Raw genomic sequence first — 20,795 nt, 5'->3', positions numbered from 1 at the left:
TGTTTTATGCAAGTGAATAGTGAAATGTAAATCTTATTGTACCAATGGGTTTATAAGAATGTAAACATTTATTTATTTTATAATATTATTGTAAAATTAATGGTTGGTCTAATAAGACCAGTTTTAATAAATAAATTTAATTTAAAAAAAAAAAATGTTTTAGGGTCGGCAAACTACACTAGTCATCGCCAGCCTTAGCTTTGCATTTCTTTTCTTATCTTTCTAGCGTTTTAAGCATACTAATGTCTTTTTCGTATTCTCCAGCCATGTTATGTTGTTTGATGATATAACAGAAACCAACTCTCTCTTTCCTTTATCCTATTGCTAGCCTGTCTCTACCTCAGGGCTTCATCAATTGTAATAAAATACACAAATATATTTAATGTAAGCTTAAATCAATTTTAAGCAATTTTTATCTTTCTAAGGTATTGAATTAAAGGGGCGTCAGTGGCCGCGACTCTTTTGGACGTTGACACGAAGCTCATCACTGTAAGGTAATGGTCCCTAGTTCGAATCCAACGGCCCTATATTCGAACCCGACAAACGTATGGGCTTTTTTCAAAAACACCGGCACCTCGAAGGTAATAACCTCGTAGTTGATATAATATCGTTAATAAAAAGAACGAGAAAAGGTATTGAATTATTATTATTATTGCAAATTTCTAATAGTTTTATTTTAGTTCTTTTTTATTATAAATATTTTTAAATTTATGTACTGTATGACTGATAAATAAAATAATACAATAGTTTCGCCTAATTGAACGTATTTAAAAGATCAAGTAATTAACACAAGAATCCCAAGTTAGGTTTGTTGTAGGTTCGTTGGACTGTTGGGAATGCATTTGTTTTTTTACCTTTTTTCACCCGGTCTCTGTACAAATTTGTTTATAGAAAGATAAAAGGAGCCGGGTGGTATGATATTCAGTCGGGCATCGAAGAATGTCGTAATAATGCCGACGAACCCAGTTCTTATCCTAAGACTAATCTGTGCCATTTAGCCGTGGGCATTTACCTTAACCGAGATGACCATAGTAATGGAGCGACTAACGGGTTTTCCCTCCCGCGATCTCTTTTATGTCACCACGATAACCAGATATCTCGTTGCAATTCTATGCATTTAAGTTGTTGAGATATCTAAATCTTGTCTCCCCTATCCGCAAAGGAACATCATTTTTAACACCAATTTTATACCGACTGTAAAACAACTCTGCAAACAAGGAAGTAGACTGGTTTATAAACCTCTCTTAATTTATATTTTTATATTTATTCTTATTTCTTTCATTTTTATATTAAAATTAGTTTAGTTTGTTGGAAAAGAAAATATTCCGCGGTATAAATACATGTTGCTTCTTATTTTGGACGTTTTGCCCTAACTGTCTCAGATTCGGAAGCTCTCAGAAATCATATTACTTCAAAAGAAGTAATTTAATTATTTCATCGCTATATATAAAAACTTATTACGTAATATAAACCAACTGGTTACCTAAATCATTTACCAAAATTAACATCGTTACCAAATGGGCCATCCTCATAAAATCCGTACATTAGACATTTTTTACAACCATTTGCGTGGGCATGACTAGATGGAACATCAATCAGCCTGGCTGATGACCGTGGACTGTTTCATGTTGTCCATACCGGAAAAGAGTTTCCGCCGTGTGAAGGTTTACGTAATCACTAACCACCCAGGTATTTATTTATTGAGTTGTTATTAAATTTAGATTATTAATTATGTAATGCTTCCAAAATTTCTCTTTTTTTGGTTCTACTTCTACTACAGTCGAGGTGTTTGTATTAGAGGCATGAGTATTATTTCAAAAAAGACGATAATCCATCTGTGGAATGCAGTACAGTAGTCCTTCATTATTTTATTTGATTTCTACAATTATGCGATGATTATTCACTAATTAAAGGCAGTATTGGTAAGATATATAAAAATAATGTAGTTCATAACATTAAATATCACACACACGTAACTTCTGTTATCACTATCAACTCGATTAGCGCCACTTGGCGCTCGGTAGTGCCAGCCCAAGAACCTGGCAGACAACAGCTGGCGCTGGCCCTCTCCTTATTTTTGGTTGGTCGTGGTGGGTCCGGGTTTTATGATTTTCTGCGTTTTCAACACTTAGGTAACCAACACTTAGGACCTGTGTTCGTCGTTTTCGGACCCATTCACCACTGGCTTTAACTTAGTGCGGAGTTCGACAAGTGACCCTTGTCATCAAGTGACTTCACAGATTGTTAAAAATAAGTTAAGTTTTATAAAAAATAAAGCTAAATTTTCTCGTAACACAGCATTTTTCATTATATCCACTTAAATAAAAGCCCAAATAATTTTAAAAATTAGTTCAAAATAATGTAAAAATAATATAATTACAATAGGTACTCTTCTTACAAAACAAATGAGTTCTCGTGCAAATTATTAAATTAAAAAAAGATAAGACAAAATAAACTTCTTTCCTCGTTAAATTCTGAACGAATAATTTTTGTTATGTTTGTTTGATTGTACACCTCCCTGAAAAAAGGGAGTCGTCCAGCCATCACACTCAACGAACCCGGTGTAGTCCTTGCCGGCCTTCGTCGAGTCCGCTTCCTCGGACTGGTAACTCTCCCTCGGGGTGGACAGGTGGATTGCCGTTGAGAATATTGGCTCGGTAACCGCAAAAAACTCCAAAATAGAAACTGCAGGGCGATTCTCTCCTTTTGGCCGCTCGCCACGAAGTGGTCCTGTCCCGACAACGCTCTCCGGTCCATGGTGGGGGGCTGGCCTTATCGTCATAAATACTCCCACAATTAAAAAAGAAAAAAGGAAAAAAGAAAATTCTTGCACTATTATACATATTGTTGAATCAAATGAAGATGTACATATTGAGTTATGTTTGAAAGGTTGAACTTGATCGTTCCTTATCTGCTATTTCTGTATTGTGTCATCTCGCAATAAAGGCGGCAATAAGGTGGCAACAAGCTTTAGTAGGGAAGTGAAAGATCATGAGGGGTTGATTTGAATCTATGTTACAAAGGTTGATGAAGAGAAGAGGAAGATAATTAATTTTGTTACTCTTTTTTATTGTTTTCATTATTTTTGTCTATTGTTTTTATTTTGAATTTTTTATTATTATTCTTGTTATTATTTATTTATTTTTAATTCCTTTACCGCCTATGCCTTGTTTTCTGGCTTCAATTGCGTGATGTGAGCGTGGATCGTCGTTTCAGGATTATTTATTGACTGTATCAAATAAGAGACTTTATTGAAAATTTTTATGACTTTGTAAGGACGAGAGAATTTTTCGCATAATGAAGCGTTTATGTTTTTGGATTTATTTGACAACATGTATGTTTTTCGATAAACTACATCACCAATTTTTGGGATTGTTAAAGTGTCCACCATTTTGTAACGCTTTAATCGTGTTTTATGTGCTTGTAGCAAGTTGTGATACGTAGTCTTTAAAAGTGTCTCCATTTCTTGTTGATTCAGGTGGGTCACGTTGTCCTCTATGTTTAGTTTTAGAGTCAGTGGGTGTTGTAAGTCACGTCCTAAAAATATTAAGGATGGTGTGTTTTGCGTTGTATCGTTCCTTGCGGAATTTAATGCACTTATGTATATGAATAAATTTTCTTCCCAGTGTTTTTGAGAGTTACTGTGGTAAGCTCGGATAGACTTCTTGATGCCCGAGATATACCTTTCTGCCCGATTTGTTTGGGGATGGTGTGGTATGTTAGCAATATATGTGATGCCTAGATTAAAAAGAAAATTTTTATAGGTTAGTGCCCTAAAGCATGATTGCCTATCGGAAATAATATATGTTGGCAAACCATGTTGCGAAAATATGCCTTTAAATGTTCTAATGACTATTTCGATGGTGGTGTTTCTACATGGAATCGCGAACAAGAATTTGCTGAATGCATCCACAGCTACAAAAATAAATCTGTTTCCGGTGGTGGAGGTTGGTAAAGGACCCACGAAGTCTATGTATAATTTCTCCATGATTCGTATTGGAGGAGTGCTGTGTAAAATTTTATTGTATGGGTGCGTATTGGGTTTGACTCGCATGCAAACCTCGCATTTAGCTATTCTCTGTTTAATATCGCGATGCATCTTCGGATAAGTAAATAAGTTCCTTATTCGTCCCAAAGTTTTGGAAAGTCCCTGATGCGCACCGTAAGTGTTTAGATGGAAATATTGAAATAATGGCTCTTTAAAACAGTCCGGTACCAACAGTTTCTTTAGATTGTGGTCACCGTTTGGTATATAGTATGTTAGGCCTCGTATGATTTTGACGTTTGGGTCATTCTGGGTGACTTTTTTTGATATGTAGTCATCATCTCTTTGCGATTGTTGGAAGTCATCAAACAGCGAAGGCAATTTACTTAATGGAGACGTGAAAAAGGTCACATCTGTGTCTTCTCGCATACTTTCATCTTCTTGTTTTAATTCCACGTTCTTGGGTAAATCTGAAAAACGCGAGAGATAGTCCGCCACGTTATTGTTCTTCCCTTTGACGTGTATCACGTCAAACGAATAGGAGTCTAACTCTGTAATCCATTTTACCGCCGGATTATTTAATATTCTCCCCCTGTCTCCTTGTAAAAAATGGACTAAACCACTGCAATCCGTGTAGAGGGTGAATGGCTTGTGAGATAAATATTGCCGGAAACGTCTGAAAGAGAGNCTATCAGGAATTTTGAACGGGTTATCTCTCTGGAGATTATCCAGACATTCTTTGTTGTCACCGTTATCGTATGTTTTCCTGTTTACCTTCGCCTTGCCGTTCGAGATATAATTTGCGCAAGAAAAATGATTTTGTTCGCAATTTGGTGCTGTGTGTTTCTTAAAAAGTCTTGTTATCTCTTCATCGTCATGTGTTTGCAGCTTATATGTTTTTAAAGGATTATGTGCGAACGAAATTTGCTCATTCTCCGAATCCAAAATTAATCCCGTGTATTTCATAAACGTATACCCTAAAAGAATAGGAATTGGCATGTTTTCTAGGATTTGAAAATTTGTATACCAGGATAAAGTGCTAAATTTGATTCGTACACCCACAAGTCCTATAATATTAACAGCAGTCCCGCCATTTGAAACAACAACAAAGTTGTTGATAATTTTGCAGGACATCTGGATTCCGAATATAGGGCAAGTATTTCGGGTGAATTGAATTTACCAAATTGCTTATATTGCTGCGCTCATCATTCTCACCAAACAGTTTTAAAAGTTTGATCTGCGCATCCACATATTCTCGTAAGGACGTGTTTTCATCTTGGGGGCAAAACAAATATTTGGTTTTAGTTTGCAAATACTGCCTCGCCGAAATACCATGCTTCAACAAGGAGGTCGAGAACGTCTCAAAATTTATTTTGGGGTAGGATAGTGCATTGTACAAAAAATTCTCTGTCGACGCATCCTGTTCACGATCCGCCAGCACCGAAAGTATACTTTTGAATCTGTTGTTATTTCTGTGCGCGATGGGACTCAATTTTAACAAAAAGTTTATAATATTATTTGGCTGATACAGCCTAAACATGGGCAAGTCCCTTATTTTACGCGTAATTGTGGGTGACAAGGTTTTTTTAAAATAAAGTTTGACGGTTTGTTGGTCTTGGGGAATCTCGATCTCCGACCCATTAGAACATTCGTCCTCGGATTCTCTCAGAACGCTAAAATCGGGTAAGCGACTTCGTGGGGACTCCAGGGTAGAACTCATCAAATTTGCTGTGTTTTCGTTTGTTTGCGTTTCTTGGGTTGTACGTTGAGTGTTTGGTGTAACTGTGGAAGTTTGTTCCTGCGGAGTGAGTACGATATCAGAATGTGTGGTCAGTGTTTTGTGCCTACGAGAGTCTGTATCAATGCGGTCAGATTATTTATGTCCCCCTGCAAGGTATTTAATCGTTCCGCGGTCGTTTTACCGTTTTCTTCAATGTGCGATTTTAAATTCTCCAGTTTTTCACTCATTTTATTATTTTCCCTTTGGAGTTTAAAAATTTCCTGACATCCATCGCACATCCAATGAGGCCGTTTGTCTGTGGGGGTCTTAAGCCAATTTTCTCTAGATTTTACTCTACAGCAAGCATAATGAAAGGTTTTGTCACATTTCGCGCATGTGACAAAGGTGTCCGGCGCGACTGGAACCAAGCATTGGAGGCAAATTGTTTTTTGTTGAGAGTTACTCATGTTGTGTTGTTTTATAGTGTGTAAAAATTGTGGAAACAAAATAATTGCAATGAACGATTTTATATGCACGAATGTGAAAGTTCAAAGATCGCCACATGTACTTGCATGCAACCACGCTCTGCTACCATTATTTATCACGACATGACACAAGGAGACTAGAAGTTAAAATAATAATAAAAATAAAAGGAGAAAATAATATAATTACAATAGGTACTCTTCTTACAAAACAAATGAGTTCTCGTGCAAATTATTAAATTAAAAAAAGATAAAACAAGATAAACTTCTTTCCTCGTTAAATTCTGAACGAATAGTTTTTGTTATGTTTGTTTGATCGTACACCTCCCTGAAAAAAGGGAGTCGTCCAGCCACCACACTCAACGAACCCGGTGTAGTCCTTGCCGGCCTTCGTCGAGTCCGCTTCCTCGGACTGGTAACTCTCCCTCGGGGTGGACAGGTGGATTACCGTTGAGAATATTGGCTCGGTAACCGCAAAAAACTCCAAAATAGAAACTGCAGGGCGATTCTCTCCTTTTGGCCGCTCGCCACGAAGTGGTCCTGTCCCGACAACGCTCTCCGGTCCATGGTGGGGGGCTGGCCTTATCGTCATACGTGTCGTGTTGAGAGTGCCAGTGAGATTTTGCTGTTTTATGTTTATATATGTTTGGTTTTGAAGGGGACTTACTCTTACAACTAACACTATGGGAATTTCATTAAATTATTTTAATCATCATTATTTTTACAACAAAAATAAACTATGAAGATAAATTTAAGGTGGAAAGTTGGTGGTATTCGGTTTGATACCTAAGCCTTTTGAATAGATGCATACTCTGATGCTGCACCTTTGAGCTACCATGACATTCTTTCTCCCGAGAAACCAACTCCTCATCTCAACGTACAACTATTTTAAAAATCCCTTTTTCATCTCAACATTTTATGATAATTTAGTTTACCAATCGTACATCCAATTCTCTTTTAAGTTCCACAAAAGTTTAACGAATGTCTGTTTTCATTACATAATATATATTTTTATAAAAGCATACTATCACATATATGTCCTTATATTGCATTCGTTTTGTTTTGTAGGTTATGGATTACTCCTCGAAAGGTCTGACCTACCAGAAACCGTCATTATTGCCGGTACCTTCGTCGAAAGTGCCTACGACGAGGTTGACATACACCAGGGTTCCTACGCCAAGGCCGCCATTGCCAGTCAAGTAAATAAATAATAAAGATTGAAACGCTTTTATACAACAATGACCAACTGTAACATTGAATTAAGTGTGTTTAGGATTTACATAATCTTTTGAATGTTATTCGTCGAACTAAAGGTTCTTCCACAAAAAATGTTCGTGATTATTTGCAGTCATTCTATTCTGATAAGTACATCATACTGACGCAATTTTAATTGAATCAAAACGTCATTCACAATCATAAATTAAATAAATAAAAAATAACATCAATAAAAACCAGTTTTTTTTACGATTGCACAACTCATTTTATTATAGCTGAAGTGAGAAAAGTACGTGCATTTAGTTGTTTTCGATCATCCTAATCATCCTACCGTCGCTGGCTTGGTTTGTCAAAAAATAGCATGGCAGTTGTTCCAGCAACCAAACACTCGTTCATCATCCCGCAGTTCTCAACTCAAGATATCTCAAAAACGTATGCTTATATTGTTTTGATAGATAAATGATTGTTATAATATAATACATTAAGATATTGTTTTATCCCAAAACAACGGCCATTTGTTAGATTTAGTCTTGTGGTGACATCCTTATGGTGCCAAAGAATGGAAAATTTTGATAAACACTTTTTACTTCTTCTTCAGGTTCGATGCTTGGCACCTTAAAAAGTGACCATGGAACTAAATGAGGAAGAAATTCGCATCGTTTTCATAATTTATGACATGGATGGAATGTGTGTCCTTAGTTGTTCGACTCGACGAATGTGCCAAATTTATCGCATGCAATTACGAAATTCAAAGAGAAGAACCTCCTTAAAAATTGTATTAAATCACATCACAACCATCTAGATCTGTTCTAAAAACTTAGAGTGCTTTACATTTTTGTTAAGATTTTTAGTGTGACACAGTTACATGAGGGAGCTGGAAAGCTGTTGTAGGTGTAGGGGACACGCCAATTCTATGCAATTGCTGAATTATGGTAGCCTAGCAACTTACAAGGTAGTTTGAGGTACACCAGCTACCACTGCTCTCTTCCAAAGCATAAGCATAAAATAACAATAACAAACAATATAAACAACTATCATGCCTCATTCTCGCCATTTGTAACGTACATAGTTCAAACAAAATACGTTTTGGTGATACTTTCAGTCTTTACTTAATGTTTGCTTTTACCTGACGAGGATAGGCTACGTGGGATCATTTATTTTAATGAAACATATTTTGGTAATAGTAGATCTAAACATATTAGAAACTTAGAGCTTAGAGAGCTGAGAAGCTCTCTATGGATATCTGTCAAATACAATGTTGACGTAGTGACCGAGCAGATAGAAAAATCAGCAATTTTTTAGCAAGAAAACCCGTGAATATAAATTTTTGGAAAACAATATTTCTTCCTCAAAATGTTTGACCTCAAATACTTTTGATTTTGGTCAAAAAATGGTCATAACTTTGAAAGGACAGCACCGATCTACTGAATACTTTACGTGGGATTTGAACAACACTTAATGGATTGAATATCGCCTAACTAAATAAATTAGAAACGAAAATTACATATTATGTAAATCGTGTTCATACAGCCTGGTGTATTAAATATCCTGCCGTCCAACGGTTCTATAAACGTTCAATTATGATAAAATTTAGATGTTTTAAGAATTTTTAAATGGAACAAAAAGATAATTATTCCTGGCAAATCCAGACGACAAATGTCCATTTCTTGTTTGTCAAAAAAATTCGTATTAATAATAATAATATATTTGATTTCTTAATAATAGATGAAAGAATTGTAATAATAATAAAAAATAAAAGACCCGAAAGCTAACAGACGTGGCCATAAAATCCGTTTGCCAAGGTGACAAAAGAGCAATGAAATATATTCAATTTATATTTAATATAAGTAATTATGATATGAAATATGACATATATTAAATTAATGATAAAAAGTACAACGAATTAAAAAAAAAAGTCTAATGTGTACGAATCAAATTGGTTCAATTTTTCTGTTAATATTTTTTTACTTTAGTAATGGTGTGTTTTCGTTATTATCACTTATTATATAAGTATATGTAATTTTATTTAATACGATCCTGCATCTTATCCTGGATAAAAACGTAACGGTATATAATAACCTTTAAATAATTGCGCAACACAGAAAAACATATTTACAAAAACAATGTAAATTAGTAAAATAATTTTCTTTTTTGGCTCCTAATGCTTATTGCCAAGAACGCTCGGACACGATTATTACATTTTTCCACCCAATAAAAGTGTAATTAAATTCGGTGATACTAAGTGTGAAGCCTTCATAAATCAATACAATTAAATTTCGTAAAAAAAACGTTCCTAGAGACCTATACCATAATAAATGGGTAGTGTTCGATTTATCCAGATGTAAGTAAGATCTACCTAACTCCCACAAATAATCATTATAGATTAAAATTAGTTTTTGATACTGTTGAGGAGATTTGCGGACATGTGTGAAAAACGTTTTTCGAAAATACCCGGGACTCTAGGGACAATGAAATAGTTCTCAAAGATGCCGTGAGGGGGTACTTTTGTAAGAAATGTTAAACTGGTAGTAACACCGCTAGAGTTCATGCACTGCTTTACCATTTGCGATTTCTTCCGTAAGTCCTTTTCCGAAGGAAAAACCTTCATACTGTGTAACTTTTTCCGTTGTGTATATTCGAATTATAGCTAAATAGGTTAATATAATATATAGAAATAGAAATATATATTCGTACATATTTACGGATTTATCAATATTAATAATTAAATATTTGAATGTATTGCTTCCAAAGATTTTTGTGCGCCATTGTGTATTCATGCTAAATGCTGGTGTACTTTACTCATTCCTGATGATTTTAAAATGTTGCAAGTTAGTGTTTCACTGTTTGGTATATTCAATGTCAATTTAAGTGCTTAATATGCTGTTCGATAACAATACAAAAGAGTTGCCGTCGCAATTCAATACGATACGATTGCCAATGCGATATTATTTTTGCACGTATGAGTTCTAGTATCATTGAAATAAGATATGGGTTTTCCTTTGCCACCTGGCGCATTCAAGAAATATATTCCACTGCTTTCATCGTTTTTTACTCCCAGTATCATACGTTTTTTGTTCTTGACGTAACCGTTTGAATATGTAGTTGATTGTAGAAATATATTTCATTCATTGACGTTGAAGTTTTTTCGCGTTGTAATTCAGTATCAAATATGACATTAGCCAATGATGTCGTTCCCAGTTTAACAATGAATTATTAAAGATTACCAACAACTTGCCCACAATCATAAACTAATACTTCATCACACTTGGTGTGAATTGTAAGTCGTAATTTAAACATCTTATAAGAAGTCGATGCAGAATGTATGCAGTCAGAAATCCTTTATATTTTTCCCAGAATTCATTTCGATTTGATGGCGAACACGCAGATATTATGAGAAGAAGTTGTCGCATCAGTTAATAAACTATCCCATTGTGCATCGTTTTCAAGTAAATTCAATTTTTGGCGTGCTTCTCTAAATGTTGCACACAATCGATTATTGTTGGCTCAACTGTTCATAAATTTTGGAGTGGAGTGTTGGTTTACGAACTGTGTTTATTCGGGGCATTTTTATCAATTGTGATGGTTAGGCTTAGGGTCTTGGGACGGTCAGGTTATCGGTTCTCTCATCTACACTACTCGTGTGCTGCCTCTACTAAAGATACTTACCGCAGTGGATATAATTACTCCAACACTGCTACGAATATACAGAAGCAGTTTAGCACTAGGTTATATACCACAGACATGGCGTAGGGCAAGGGTGGTGTTTATACCAAAAGTGGGGAAAAGAGACCCCACATCTCCCTAATCCTACAGACCAATCAGCTTAACATCCTTCTTATTAAAGACCCTTGAAAAGCTGATAGACAACCATATAAGAACGACAGCACTGGTAAACAAGCCTCTCCATTACTGTCAGCATGCATACAGAGCAGGAAGATCAACAGAAACTGCACTGTACCAACTAACCAGTGACCTAAAAGAAACACTGGAAACAAAAGAAATAGCAATCTGCGCGTCCTCGATATTAAGGGAGCTTTCGACAATGCATCTCATGTATCAATGGAAGCCTCCCTGGGGAAAAAAGGACAAAGGCTGCGAATCCTAACAGGATTCCTGACAGGACACTAAATTAAATGGACATCTAAAGAAAATTGGAATAATCCAAGATGGCACATGTAGATTCTGCAAGGAAGCAGAAGAGACTCCAACACACTTACTAACAAACTGCGGAGCTACAATTAGCCCGCAGGAGGAAGTGTTTTGGGATGTACAATCTGACCATAGAAGAACTACAACCACTGAAACCGGGCCTATTAATCAAGTTTCTTGATGAAATAGGACTCACCGATGTGCTTTAGGCAGAGTACAGGGGATACAATAGCACTTAAAGGGCGCAGTATACCATATCCTGAAACATTATATCTATCTATCTATCTATCTACCGCAGTGAAGAATGTATCTTTACATCAACGAAACTGATTCAGCAGTTTTTCGATTGTAGAGTGTTAGCGCAGTTTTTGGGTCGATTACGAGTGAGCACCTCCGAATCGGAATTCGAAAGACGTGGGAGGCGCGCAATTATAGAGGAAGCCGAAAAGATCGCAGCCTGTCTGGAAAGAAAACAGACGGAAAATGGATGCCACTTGTTCCTCGTGTATTATATATATATATATATTTTAAACCCTGACATCTCTTATTTTTATTTAATATGCTTTTTACGAAGTCTCTAAACACTCCTAGCATTAATAAAAACAAGTGAGAAATTTTCAGCGATAAAGGTTAGTAGTTTTTGTGCATATGTACATAGATGGTTTAAAGATATTTTAATATATTTGTTTCTAATTATGCAAGGTTGTACATGAATTTTTCAATGTCTCCCACTTTGGACTGCTTATAATTCAATTTTTAATTTCCTTCGTTTAATATGACGTTTTGGACAGCCAAATATCATATTAAATAATATTGTCGAACTGCGGTCTGCCTATGTACAGGTAAAGCAATTTGTTATATTTTCAACGGTGTTTTGTGGTTTGTTTTTTAGCTGGAAGACTAATTTCCTCAGTGGACGGTAATGGAAACAATTGTGTTTGTCGGGAAATTGTACACGTGCTTTAGCCAACTTCTTTACAGTTGTCGTTAGCATTAGGACACGTCTCGGTTCCGGTCAACTTCCGATTCCATGTCTGAATCACAATCCGACAACGGCCATCTTTAATCCAATCTACTAACAAGGGAGATCCGAAGGCGACAAACTGAGGCAACTTGTCTGGCAAACTCTATAAAACAACAAACCTCACCCTTCGACAAGGGCGTTTTCACCCGGCGCACCCCTCGCCCAAGACTTTATGGAACTTGCAGATTGTCTGCTAGAGTTTAATGACTTTATCGTACATCGCGCATAATAAAACCATACGGATCCACCCCCGAACGGATACCTCGGCACCCTTCAATACCGTCTTGGCTGTTTCGCATTAAGTCCCACCCCTTCCTCTTCAATGATTCAAGCCGTTCCTTGCGAAGCGGTGTTGTTCTTCCACCTTACATCGGGCTTATTGCATACACGTAAGCCCATTAAGTTACATCAAAGCTTGATTCGGGACTTAAACATCTTTCCTCCGTTTATACGTTTAAATCCAAGAACATTTATGTTTAACGTTTAACAGCAGGCAATGTAAAAAACAAGCAAACCAAAATAAACTGTATATACTCATAAAGTGTTTTGTGAATTTTTTAACACTTTACTTTTCAACACTTGCATTACAAATATTAATAAATAATATTTGAGGTAATATTTGACTTTATCGTGTTCTTAATTAATCAAACATATCTAATTGAGGTGTATTTTAGTGTTAAGATCAATTGTGCCCTACGCCTTGTAAGGACGTTAACAAAACTTGAGACGAAACTTTCCCTGTAATACCATTTCTATTGTATTAATCGTCGACTTGATTCGAAGAGAAAGAGAACTTTGCTCTGTAAATATTTAATTAAAGTGAAAAAAGGAAAGGAGAGCCTTCAGAAGAAAAATTGAAGCAGAATAAGTAAGAGAAGAATAAACACTACGGTCTTTATAAGAACAGGAAGGTTAAACAAACATACCAAAAACAAAACGTCCATTTTACAATAATACGAACTTTCTTTTTTTCAATAAAGAAGTGGGAAGGTAAATACAAAAATCCCTCATTGTAAAATTTTACTCATGGACTGGAGTGGTGTTTGGGCCGAGGAAGAAAATAAATAATTTCCCCTCCTCATACCACGGCAACCTCAAACCAATTAAGGTACGCCGACTGGCTAATTACATTATGTGTCTTCAGAAATTAAATTTTGAACATTCTAATTAGAGGATGAGGCTTCCATCAGGGAGAATTCACTTACGGTTTTAGGTATAGTGAAAAATCTACTAAGTTGAATACGGCCGTTACCTTAAAAAATTAGATCATTTTGCTGGAAACATTACGTACATACATAGGGAAAAACCAAAAAGTACGAATCTCATATTTTTGTAGCATTAATTTAACTTTTATCCTTTTTTAAAAAATAATTGTTATAAAGGAACTTGAGCGCCAGTACAATTTTGAAATTTTAAATGAGAACTTAATGTTTTTTCTCACTGTTTTAACGGATTTTTACACTGAAAACGATGGCGCAACAGATTTTAAATTGGTAAAAGAAAATAAAGTTATGGACAGAATGAGAACATCGTGGTGATGAATGGATATTTGATTCGGGGGTTTATCCTGTGCCCATTGTTTGTTCTGAGGACTCAAAGGGGGTGACATTTCTTTTCCATCCGCTTGCCGTATTTTTATTCGAGATGGGAAAAATCGCTGTCTTTTAGGATCGGATCAAACCCGCTGACCAAGTGAAATGAATCAGCTCATCATGGCTCACCTTGAAGCTGTTTATTAAGGTTTATTTTTCAGTTACAGGGTTCTTATATGAAAGAAATGAACTGTTCAACCTTTTTCTATTATTGCCAATATTAAATTTCAATAAAAGTACAGAGAATTAAACGAAAAAGGTTAAACAGTTCGTCATTTTGTTCACGTAACAATTAATATTCCTGTAATTTTATTATCTTTTTCTTGGGAACTAGGGAATAAACGAAAAAACAAAACATAATCAAATAAAAGTGCGTATATAATGTAAATAAATAGTCATCTGAAAACATTATGACCAATTTATGTGGGTGTGTGGCGTAGTATGACCAGTAAATAAATAAGATTTAGAGTAAAAATCAATGATAAGATATGGGATTGCTGAGCTTATGATACAAAGAAAATGTTACTGTTTCCAATTGAATTTATGCTTCTTTTATAACGTCTAGATATTTTGTACTTCTTCTTTTATGTGATATTTCCATGTAATCTTTTGTACATGTGTGACACGCAGAACACTCGAATCTCATTGAAAAAGATTGGTTTCTGTATTTAGGAATTGGTTCTTAGCTTAGCTTTCTTCTTCTGCTATTGTATATTATACACAATTCATAAATCATATGTTTAGGGTCCATATTTAATTTATTTATTTTACACTAAACATATTTCTACAATACGTTAACACATTTATAGTTAATATTTAACTACTAAAATCGTCAAAGTCTCCAAAATCTATTACCTACAATTATTGTAAATAATCGTCTGTAATGTAGAGTTAAATAATTTCTAAAATGATTTTATAAAATTATAAGCAATTTAAATATGATTACAATCCAAATAGTAAACAAGATATGTATGCAAAATTTTTAATATGTTAAGCCGTTCTTTAATTAAAGTTGAAATAACTTACATTGCCTTGAAACAATAATAAAACATAAATGTGTTTAGTTAATTTCCACTGGACGTGAGATGTTGAATACACTAAGCCATATGAGAAGCATGACACCAATCAAAATTGAATTAATTAACCGTATGACGCTGGAATGTGAACTAGGCTTGATTGCGGAAGATTAATCAAGGTAACAATTGTCTCAGCCAGTGTCGTAATGAAAAAAGAAAAACACAATTTCTAACAAAATAAATAACAGCAATGAAATAAATCTAAGAAATGATAATTATATTGTATAAAGTAAAGTAATTCTTGTCATACGGTTAATGACCATAAGGTTTAATGTCCACCTACACCGTTGGGTATTGCTTAAGAAGGATGAAAACACTTCACAATTCGTTTGCAAATAATGACTAATTGAAATTTCATGGGCTGTGCAGAGATTCGAACCTAGAACCACCAGCGTGATTTGCCACTTGTCGAATGCCCTCAACACTCGGCCACCGCGGTTATTATTGCATTTAATATGTACATTGGTTAATTTTTTCAGTGCTTAAATATTTTTTTTGTTTGCAATAAATTGATAAACTAAAAATGACTTACAGATATGTTTTAATTCAATATTAATGTATATGCATATTGGTCTGCCTACCACCGAGTTGATCTGTCAGAAGCGTTTTTTTCAGTGCTGGGTCTGTGGTTTTTGTGAAGTAAAGGCTGAATGTATAAAAATAGAGTTTTATTAATCTTTGTAAGTCTCTTCACACTCCTTGCTGATTTCATCCATACTAGACCATAGCCCCTCTCCCTTCAAAAGAGTGAAAGATATACCACATGGACTTGACATCTTCAGAAGACTAAACCTGCTGAAAACAAATAATTAACCGGCTAAGTGTTAGTGTGTAGTACTTAACCTGTGTTTTTCAACTGTGAAATAATTATAGTAAGGCATTCAAAAGAGGTCTGACGTATCTTCTGTTCTGTCTTATATATACATAATTTGTCTCATTTGTTATTTAAACTAACATGGATCTAAACTAACTAAAATGGGTCTGATAGCTAAATCAATTAAAACGATAAATGAAAAGGCTCGTCGTTCACCAACATTACTTCACACACCACACCAGATACTTCCGAATATGTGTGTTTTTCTCTTCTTATTGCTATCTACTTTCATGTTTCAACAGGTTCTATAAATGAATTAATTTTGTTAAAAAATAATCATTATTTTGTGAGAGTTGATTTCATTTTTTGACACTAGTGATATTGTTGCAAAATATGTGGTAAAAATTAATATAAACTTTTTACAAGTTTCAGCCATCATATATTTAGAAGAGCACCATCAACCAGAGTCCACACAGGCTTGCTTTCTCAGTGTCCCTTGCTCTTCCCCAGATGCATCGTAGTGACTTATGAAAAGCTATTGTTTTATGTGGCGGGTGAAATGAAGCTGGGGGCACCTGAGTGGTAATGGTTATTGCACGCTCTTCTTCCCTTCCGTATGAAATATTCAGAACACATCTTTAAGGAGCGGGCGGCATCAACTTCCCGATTTGCATGTTATGAGCTGGGTGACACGCTGTAAATCCTCGAACCGGGAATCTTCAAAATTCGCTTTCTTTCTTCCCTAATGTCATTTACTTTATTAACCTTTATTATTATTAATATTTTTTGTCTAACACGTATTTCCCACTCGAATAAAACTTTCCATTTGTAAGGAAAGTATATTTCTAAGTGAATAAAGATATAATTATAGTAAATAACTATCTCGTGAAACACATTCTCTTTTTCCTCCATATTCATGGCCGCATAATTTATTTAGAAAACTGATGATTCATTATGTGTTTATTATTCGAACATAGCAATATAATACAATCGTAAATTTCAGAAAATGAGGTTTGCCTTTGTCTTGGCAGTTTATATACTGACCATTATTAGGAAATTTTAGCTCTACACATAAAAAGAGTATAAGCTTTTCTTTGTCGAGATTCCTCATATGTCCAATGGTCGAAGCTTGGCAGCATAAAGTTAAGAGCAACCAGTTACAGTCAGAAAGCTTACATTTGGTTAGTAAGATGTTGCATTTTTCAGTTATTTGTCTTTACTTTTCACTAACGCACGAATAACTTTGCTAACAGCATTTTGGCATGCTACATGTCACCAGACACCCTAAAGGAACCGATGGCCAATGTGAGAACGAGTTCAAGTTCTTTATAGAGATTTACAATTGTTTTGCAATTAGGCAAGTTGTTATGTAGTAGACCTTTTGCTTAGTTTCCAGGTAAATTACAATATTCAGATAAAACATCGAGGATACTTAGGGCCTCATTTCAACAATTTGCAAAAAGATAATATTCTCTGTAAGAAGCAAGCAAATGGTATTTCATTGTCCACCTTGACTCCTTCAATGTTGAATTGATAAACAAGGGGTTGATGTCTGAAATAAAGTTAGAAAAAACAGTGGTGATGCGTTGAAGGACGCCCTGAGTGATAGGTGTTTCATAATTCCCATTTAAAACATCCAAAAAATTGGTGGATCTAATAAAACTGTCAAAATTGATAAATCATGATTTTCAAAACAAAAGAACCACGTAGGACGATTAGACCCGCAACAATGAAGTTTTCTGGGTATATGCCGCATATATATATATATATATATATATATATATATATATATATAAAACGAATATAATGTTTCCCGAATGCTGTCCCTGACCGACTATAGGCAATGCTTTCAAGAGTAATTAATGTATGAGCCTGGGCCAACTGTAATGTCAGACATGACGATTAGGACAGACGGTCAACTTCTCTGAAAATTAAGTCGATCCTTTCACGGGAGTGAATAATCACCATGTAGAGTCAACGCTGCAGCAAAAATTGCGGAACGAGCAGGAACTTGCTAGATTCGTACTTTTGTGAATTCTTTTGGAAGAATAGATACGAATGTAGTTAAATTATTTGAATAAATTTTAACAGAATTTAGACCTACTAACCCCCAGAATTATGAAAAAGATATCTTCAATCGTTATTATTTTCATTTAGTTTTTGTAGCTTTTCATTGTAAAAAATAGATCGAATTTTAAAAGATTTTAAGTTATTTTCATTTTAAGCTGCGTGGTAGTATAACTGAAACAACCTAAATTGAACTATTAATTTTATCACTGATTTCAAGTAAATACAATTATTTGATAATGTCCAGCATGAAGGAAAATAATTGTATTTACTTGAAATTAGTGATAAAATTAATAGTTCAATTTAGGTTGTTCCAGAAACCAGCTTGTTCCGGTTATAATGGAATAATTCCTTTAAGATCACAGCAACTGATTTGATTTAAGCTATCTAATATTGGACGTAAACAGCTAACTGTAAACGTGAAATAATGCCATGCCCCTGCAATTTTGTGAATAGGTCTTTTTGCTTTTTTAGATATACATTTCAGAGGGATTTTGAACTATTCGTAATTTTTTCACTTTATTATTAATATTTATTATTAAAAAGATAATATTCTCAGTAAGAAGCAAGCAAATGGTATTTCATTGTCCACCTTGACTCCTTCAATGTTGAATTGAATCTCAATCAGGAGGAATTACTTTTCTGAAAAATTATATTGTCAATACCGGGTGCTTTGTTTCTTTCAGAGAGCAGCGGTGATGTTTCGGTTAAATAATGTTATTCTGCAGTACAGGATGCCCTACGTTGTATAATGAAACGATGGCTCTATTTTGTGAATGATAGAAATTTAATAAACATTTTTTCTAATCAATGTATTGAATAGGATACAAATAATACTCATTTGGTTTACAGTTGATTTTAAAATGGTTACATTCTACCATTAATAAGAATCGTGAATCAGGTAAACCAAAATAAAAATATACAAGCGGAAGGCCTTAGGCGCATCCAAATGTGCGATTTTCCCCCAAATATTCTGACACACAAGAATAGTGACCTCGGCAAAATTCAGCTGCTTACAATAATAACTCGTATCGCATAAATTTAGCTGTGACAAAAGAAGAAAACGAAACTTTTTCCAACAGTAAAAAAATTATAACATAGCTAACGAAACCAAATTAACGGGTAATGAAAAACTAATAATTATTATTCAAAATTGACAGCCGCAATCACTAAAGAGAAATTACGATGGAAGCCTAACGAAAACAAATGTACAATGTCAGTGAAGGCATCGCACGGAACTTCCTATTGTGCGACCCTAGCCATATTAAAGAAGATCTGGTACAAAAAAGATTTTTGTTCCTCGATGTTGTTAATAAAACAAAAAGGTTAAAGACAAGTATGGCAAAGAACAAACCAATCTGTTATCATCGTTCATATTAACGAAGTTGTGGTATAACAAATTAAATTAACAGCTGTCACATGGTAACAAAATTTGTAATCTACATAAAAGATGTTTTTTTTGCTTCTTTATTCTTAAAACGAATATTTGCTTTAAATTAGACTGGTTGTTCTCATACATAAAACAACAGAAAGTACCTACCTTCGAGAAAACAAATAATAGATGGGTCAATTGAAGCTGAGCTACATTATCGCAATAGTTAGATCTCACCATTCGCAGCACTATTGCGTCCATGTCTTATTTTCGTTTTAATAATCTCACCTTTTTTTTACCTTTGAATTGTTGGCTAAAGGCATAGTGAGTTTTTTGGTCATTTCAGTGAAATAAACAGATACTATTTGCAAGAGATAAATGGGAAAATCGAGTTTCAAATCATTCAAGAACACAAGACAAATAAGAACAGAAGACGATGAAAACGAATTCAATTGTATTCCGGCTTGCGGAGACTAAGGAGTCATATTACAGAGGTTGTGCATAGATCTTATGAAGGTCACACACGGACACATTATAATGGGGGTGAGACGACCTATCACGTTAGAGCATATAATAACAGACTGCATAGAAATAAATACCACATCCCGAATGACCTATGGAGCACGAGAGCAGGGACAGATCGCTGCTGATCAAATATCTCAGGACCATAAATATTTTTCATTGTATGTACATAGAGTACCTTTATTTATTGGAACGAATGAATTCATTTGAATGGAAGGGCTTATCCCTAATTACCCCGAGGAAGTATTGAGGGGTATTATTGCGTACTTTGGGAATTATGAATGAACGTTTGACTGTAATTTATTAGCGCGTAGGAAGGGACTTATCCTAAATTACGCGGAGGAATATCGAGTGCTCTGTGGTAGTGTGAATGAATTGTGGTGTATGAATGTAACTAATTACTACGAATGGAGGGGCTCATCCCCAATTATCTCGAAGAATATCGAGTGAGCTGGGTAGTGTGATGTGTGAATGTGGAGCTTATACCCAGTTACCCTTATGGAAAACTCTTGTTTAGTGTGAAAGCTAACCAGACTATTGCGTATTACTTATTATGTTTTTGTGTATGTGTTTGTTATGTGTGTTATTTTATCCTCACTTGAGGCTTAGAGGTACAGAAAGGCTAGCAATACGACAAACAAAGAGAGTTGGTGGCCGTTATATCATGTAACTTTATAAAATTGGCTGGAGAAAATTGAAAGAACTTAGAAGGATTAAAACTCAAGAATTACAGAAAAAATTAATACTACGGGTTTTAGACAGCTCTAGAGTTCAGAC

General features: G+C 34.8%; 2 protein-coding genes across 3 annotated transcripts in view; one reads left to right on the top strand and one right to left on the bottom strand.

Annotated features, from left to right (window-relative positions):
• LOC112127044 overlaps window positions 1-3,169 on the bottom strand; it is a 7,281-nt gene extending 4,112 nt beyond the window's left edge. Inside the window, exon 1 of the mRNA XM_024227308.1 lies at window positions 2,559-3,169. Within this exon, the coding sequence (XP_024083076.1) occupies window positions 2,559-2,782 (224 nt within the window). The 5' untranslated portion in view covers window positions 2,783-3,169. The remainder of the gene's footprint in view (window positions 1-2,558) is intronic.
• The window catches only part of LOC106672528 (kinesin-like protein CG14535), a 347,817-nt gene that overhangs the window by 28,108 nt on the left and 298,914 nt on the right, over window positions 1-20,795 (top strand). Inside the window, exon 2 of one of the 2 annotated variants that reach the window (XM_014404053.2) lies at window positions 7,256-7,386. In XM_014404053.2, coding sequence (XP_014259539.1) covers window positions 7,259-7,386 — 128 coding nt within the window. In that variant the 5' untranslated portion in view covers window positions 7,256-7,258. Of the gene's footprint in view, window positions 1-7,255; window positions 7,387-7,778; window positions 7,835-20,795 lie in introns of those variants that run through there. The other variant, XM_024227302.1, reaches the window with a different exon arrangement.

This window comes from Cimex lectularius, unplaced genomic scaffold, assembly GCF_000648675.2.
Source record: "Cimex lectularius strain Harlan isolate CLEC.00 unplaced genomic scaffold, Clec_2.1 scaffold130, whole genome shotgun sequence".
NCBI classification, from domain to species: Eukaryota; Metazoa; Arthropoda; class Insecta; order Hemiptera; family Cimicidae; genus Cimex; species Cimex lectularius.
This window is presented reverse-complemented; position numbering and strand designations above follow the sequence as displayed.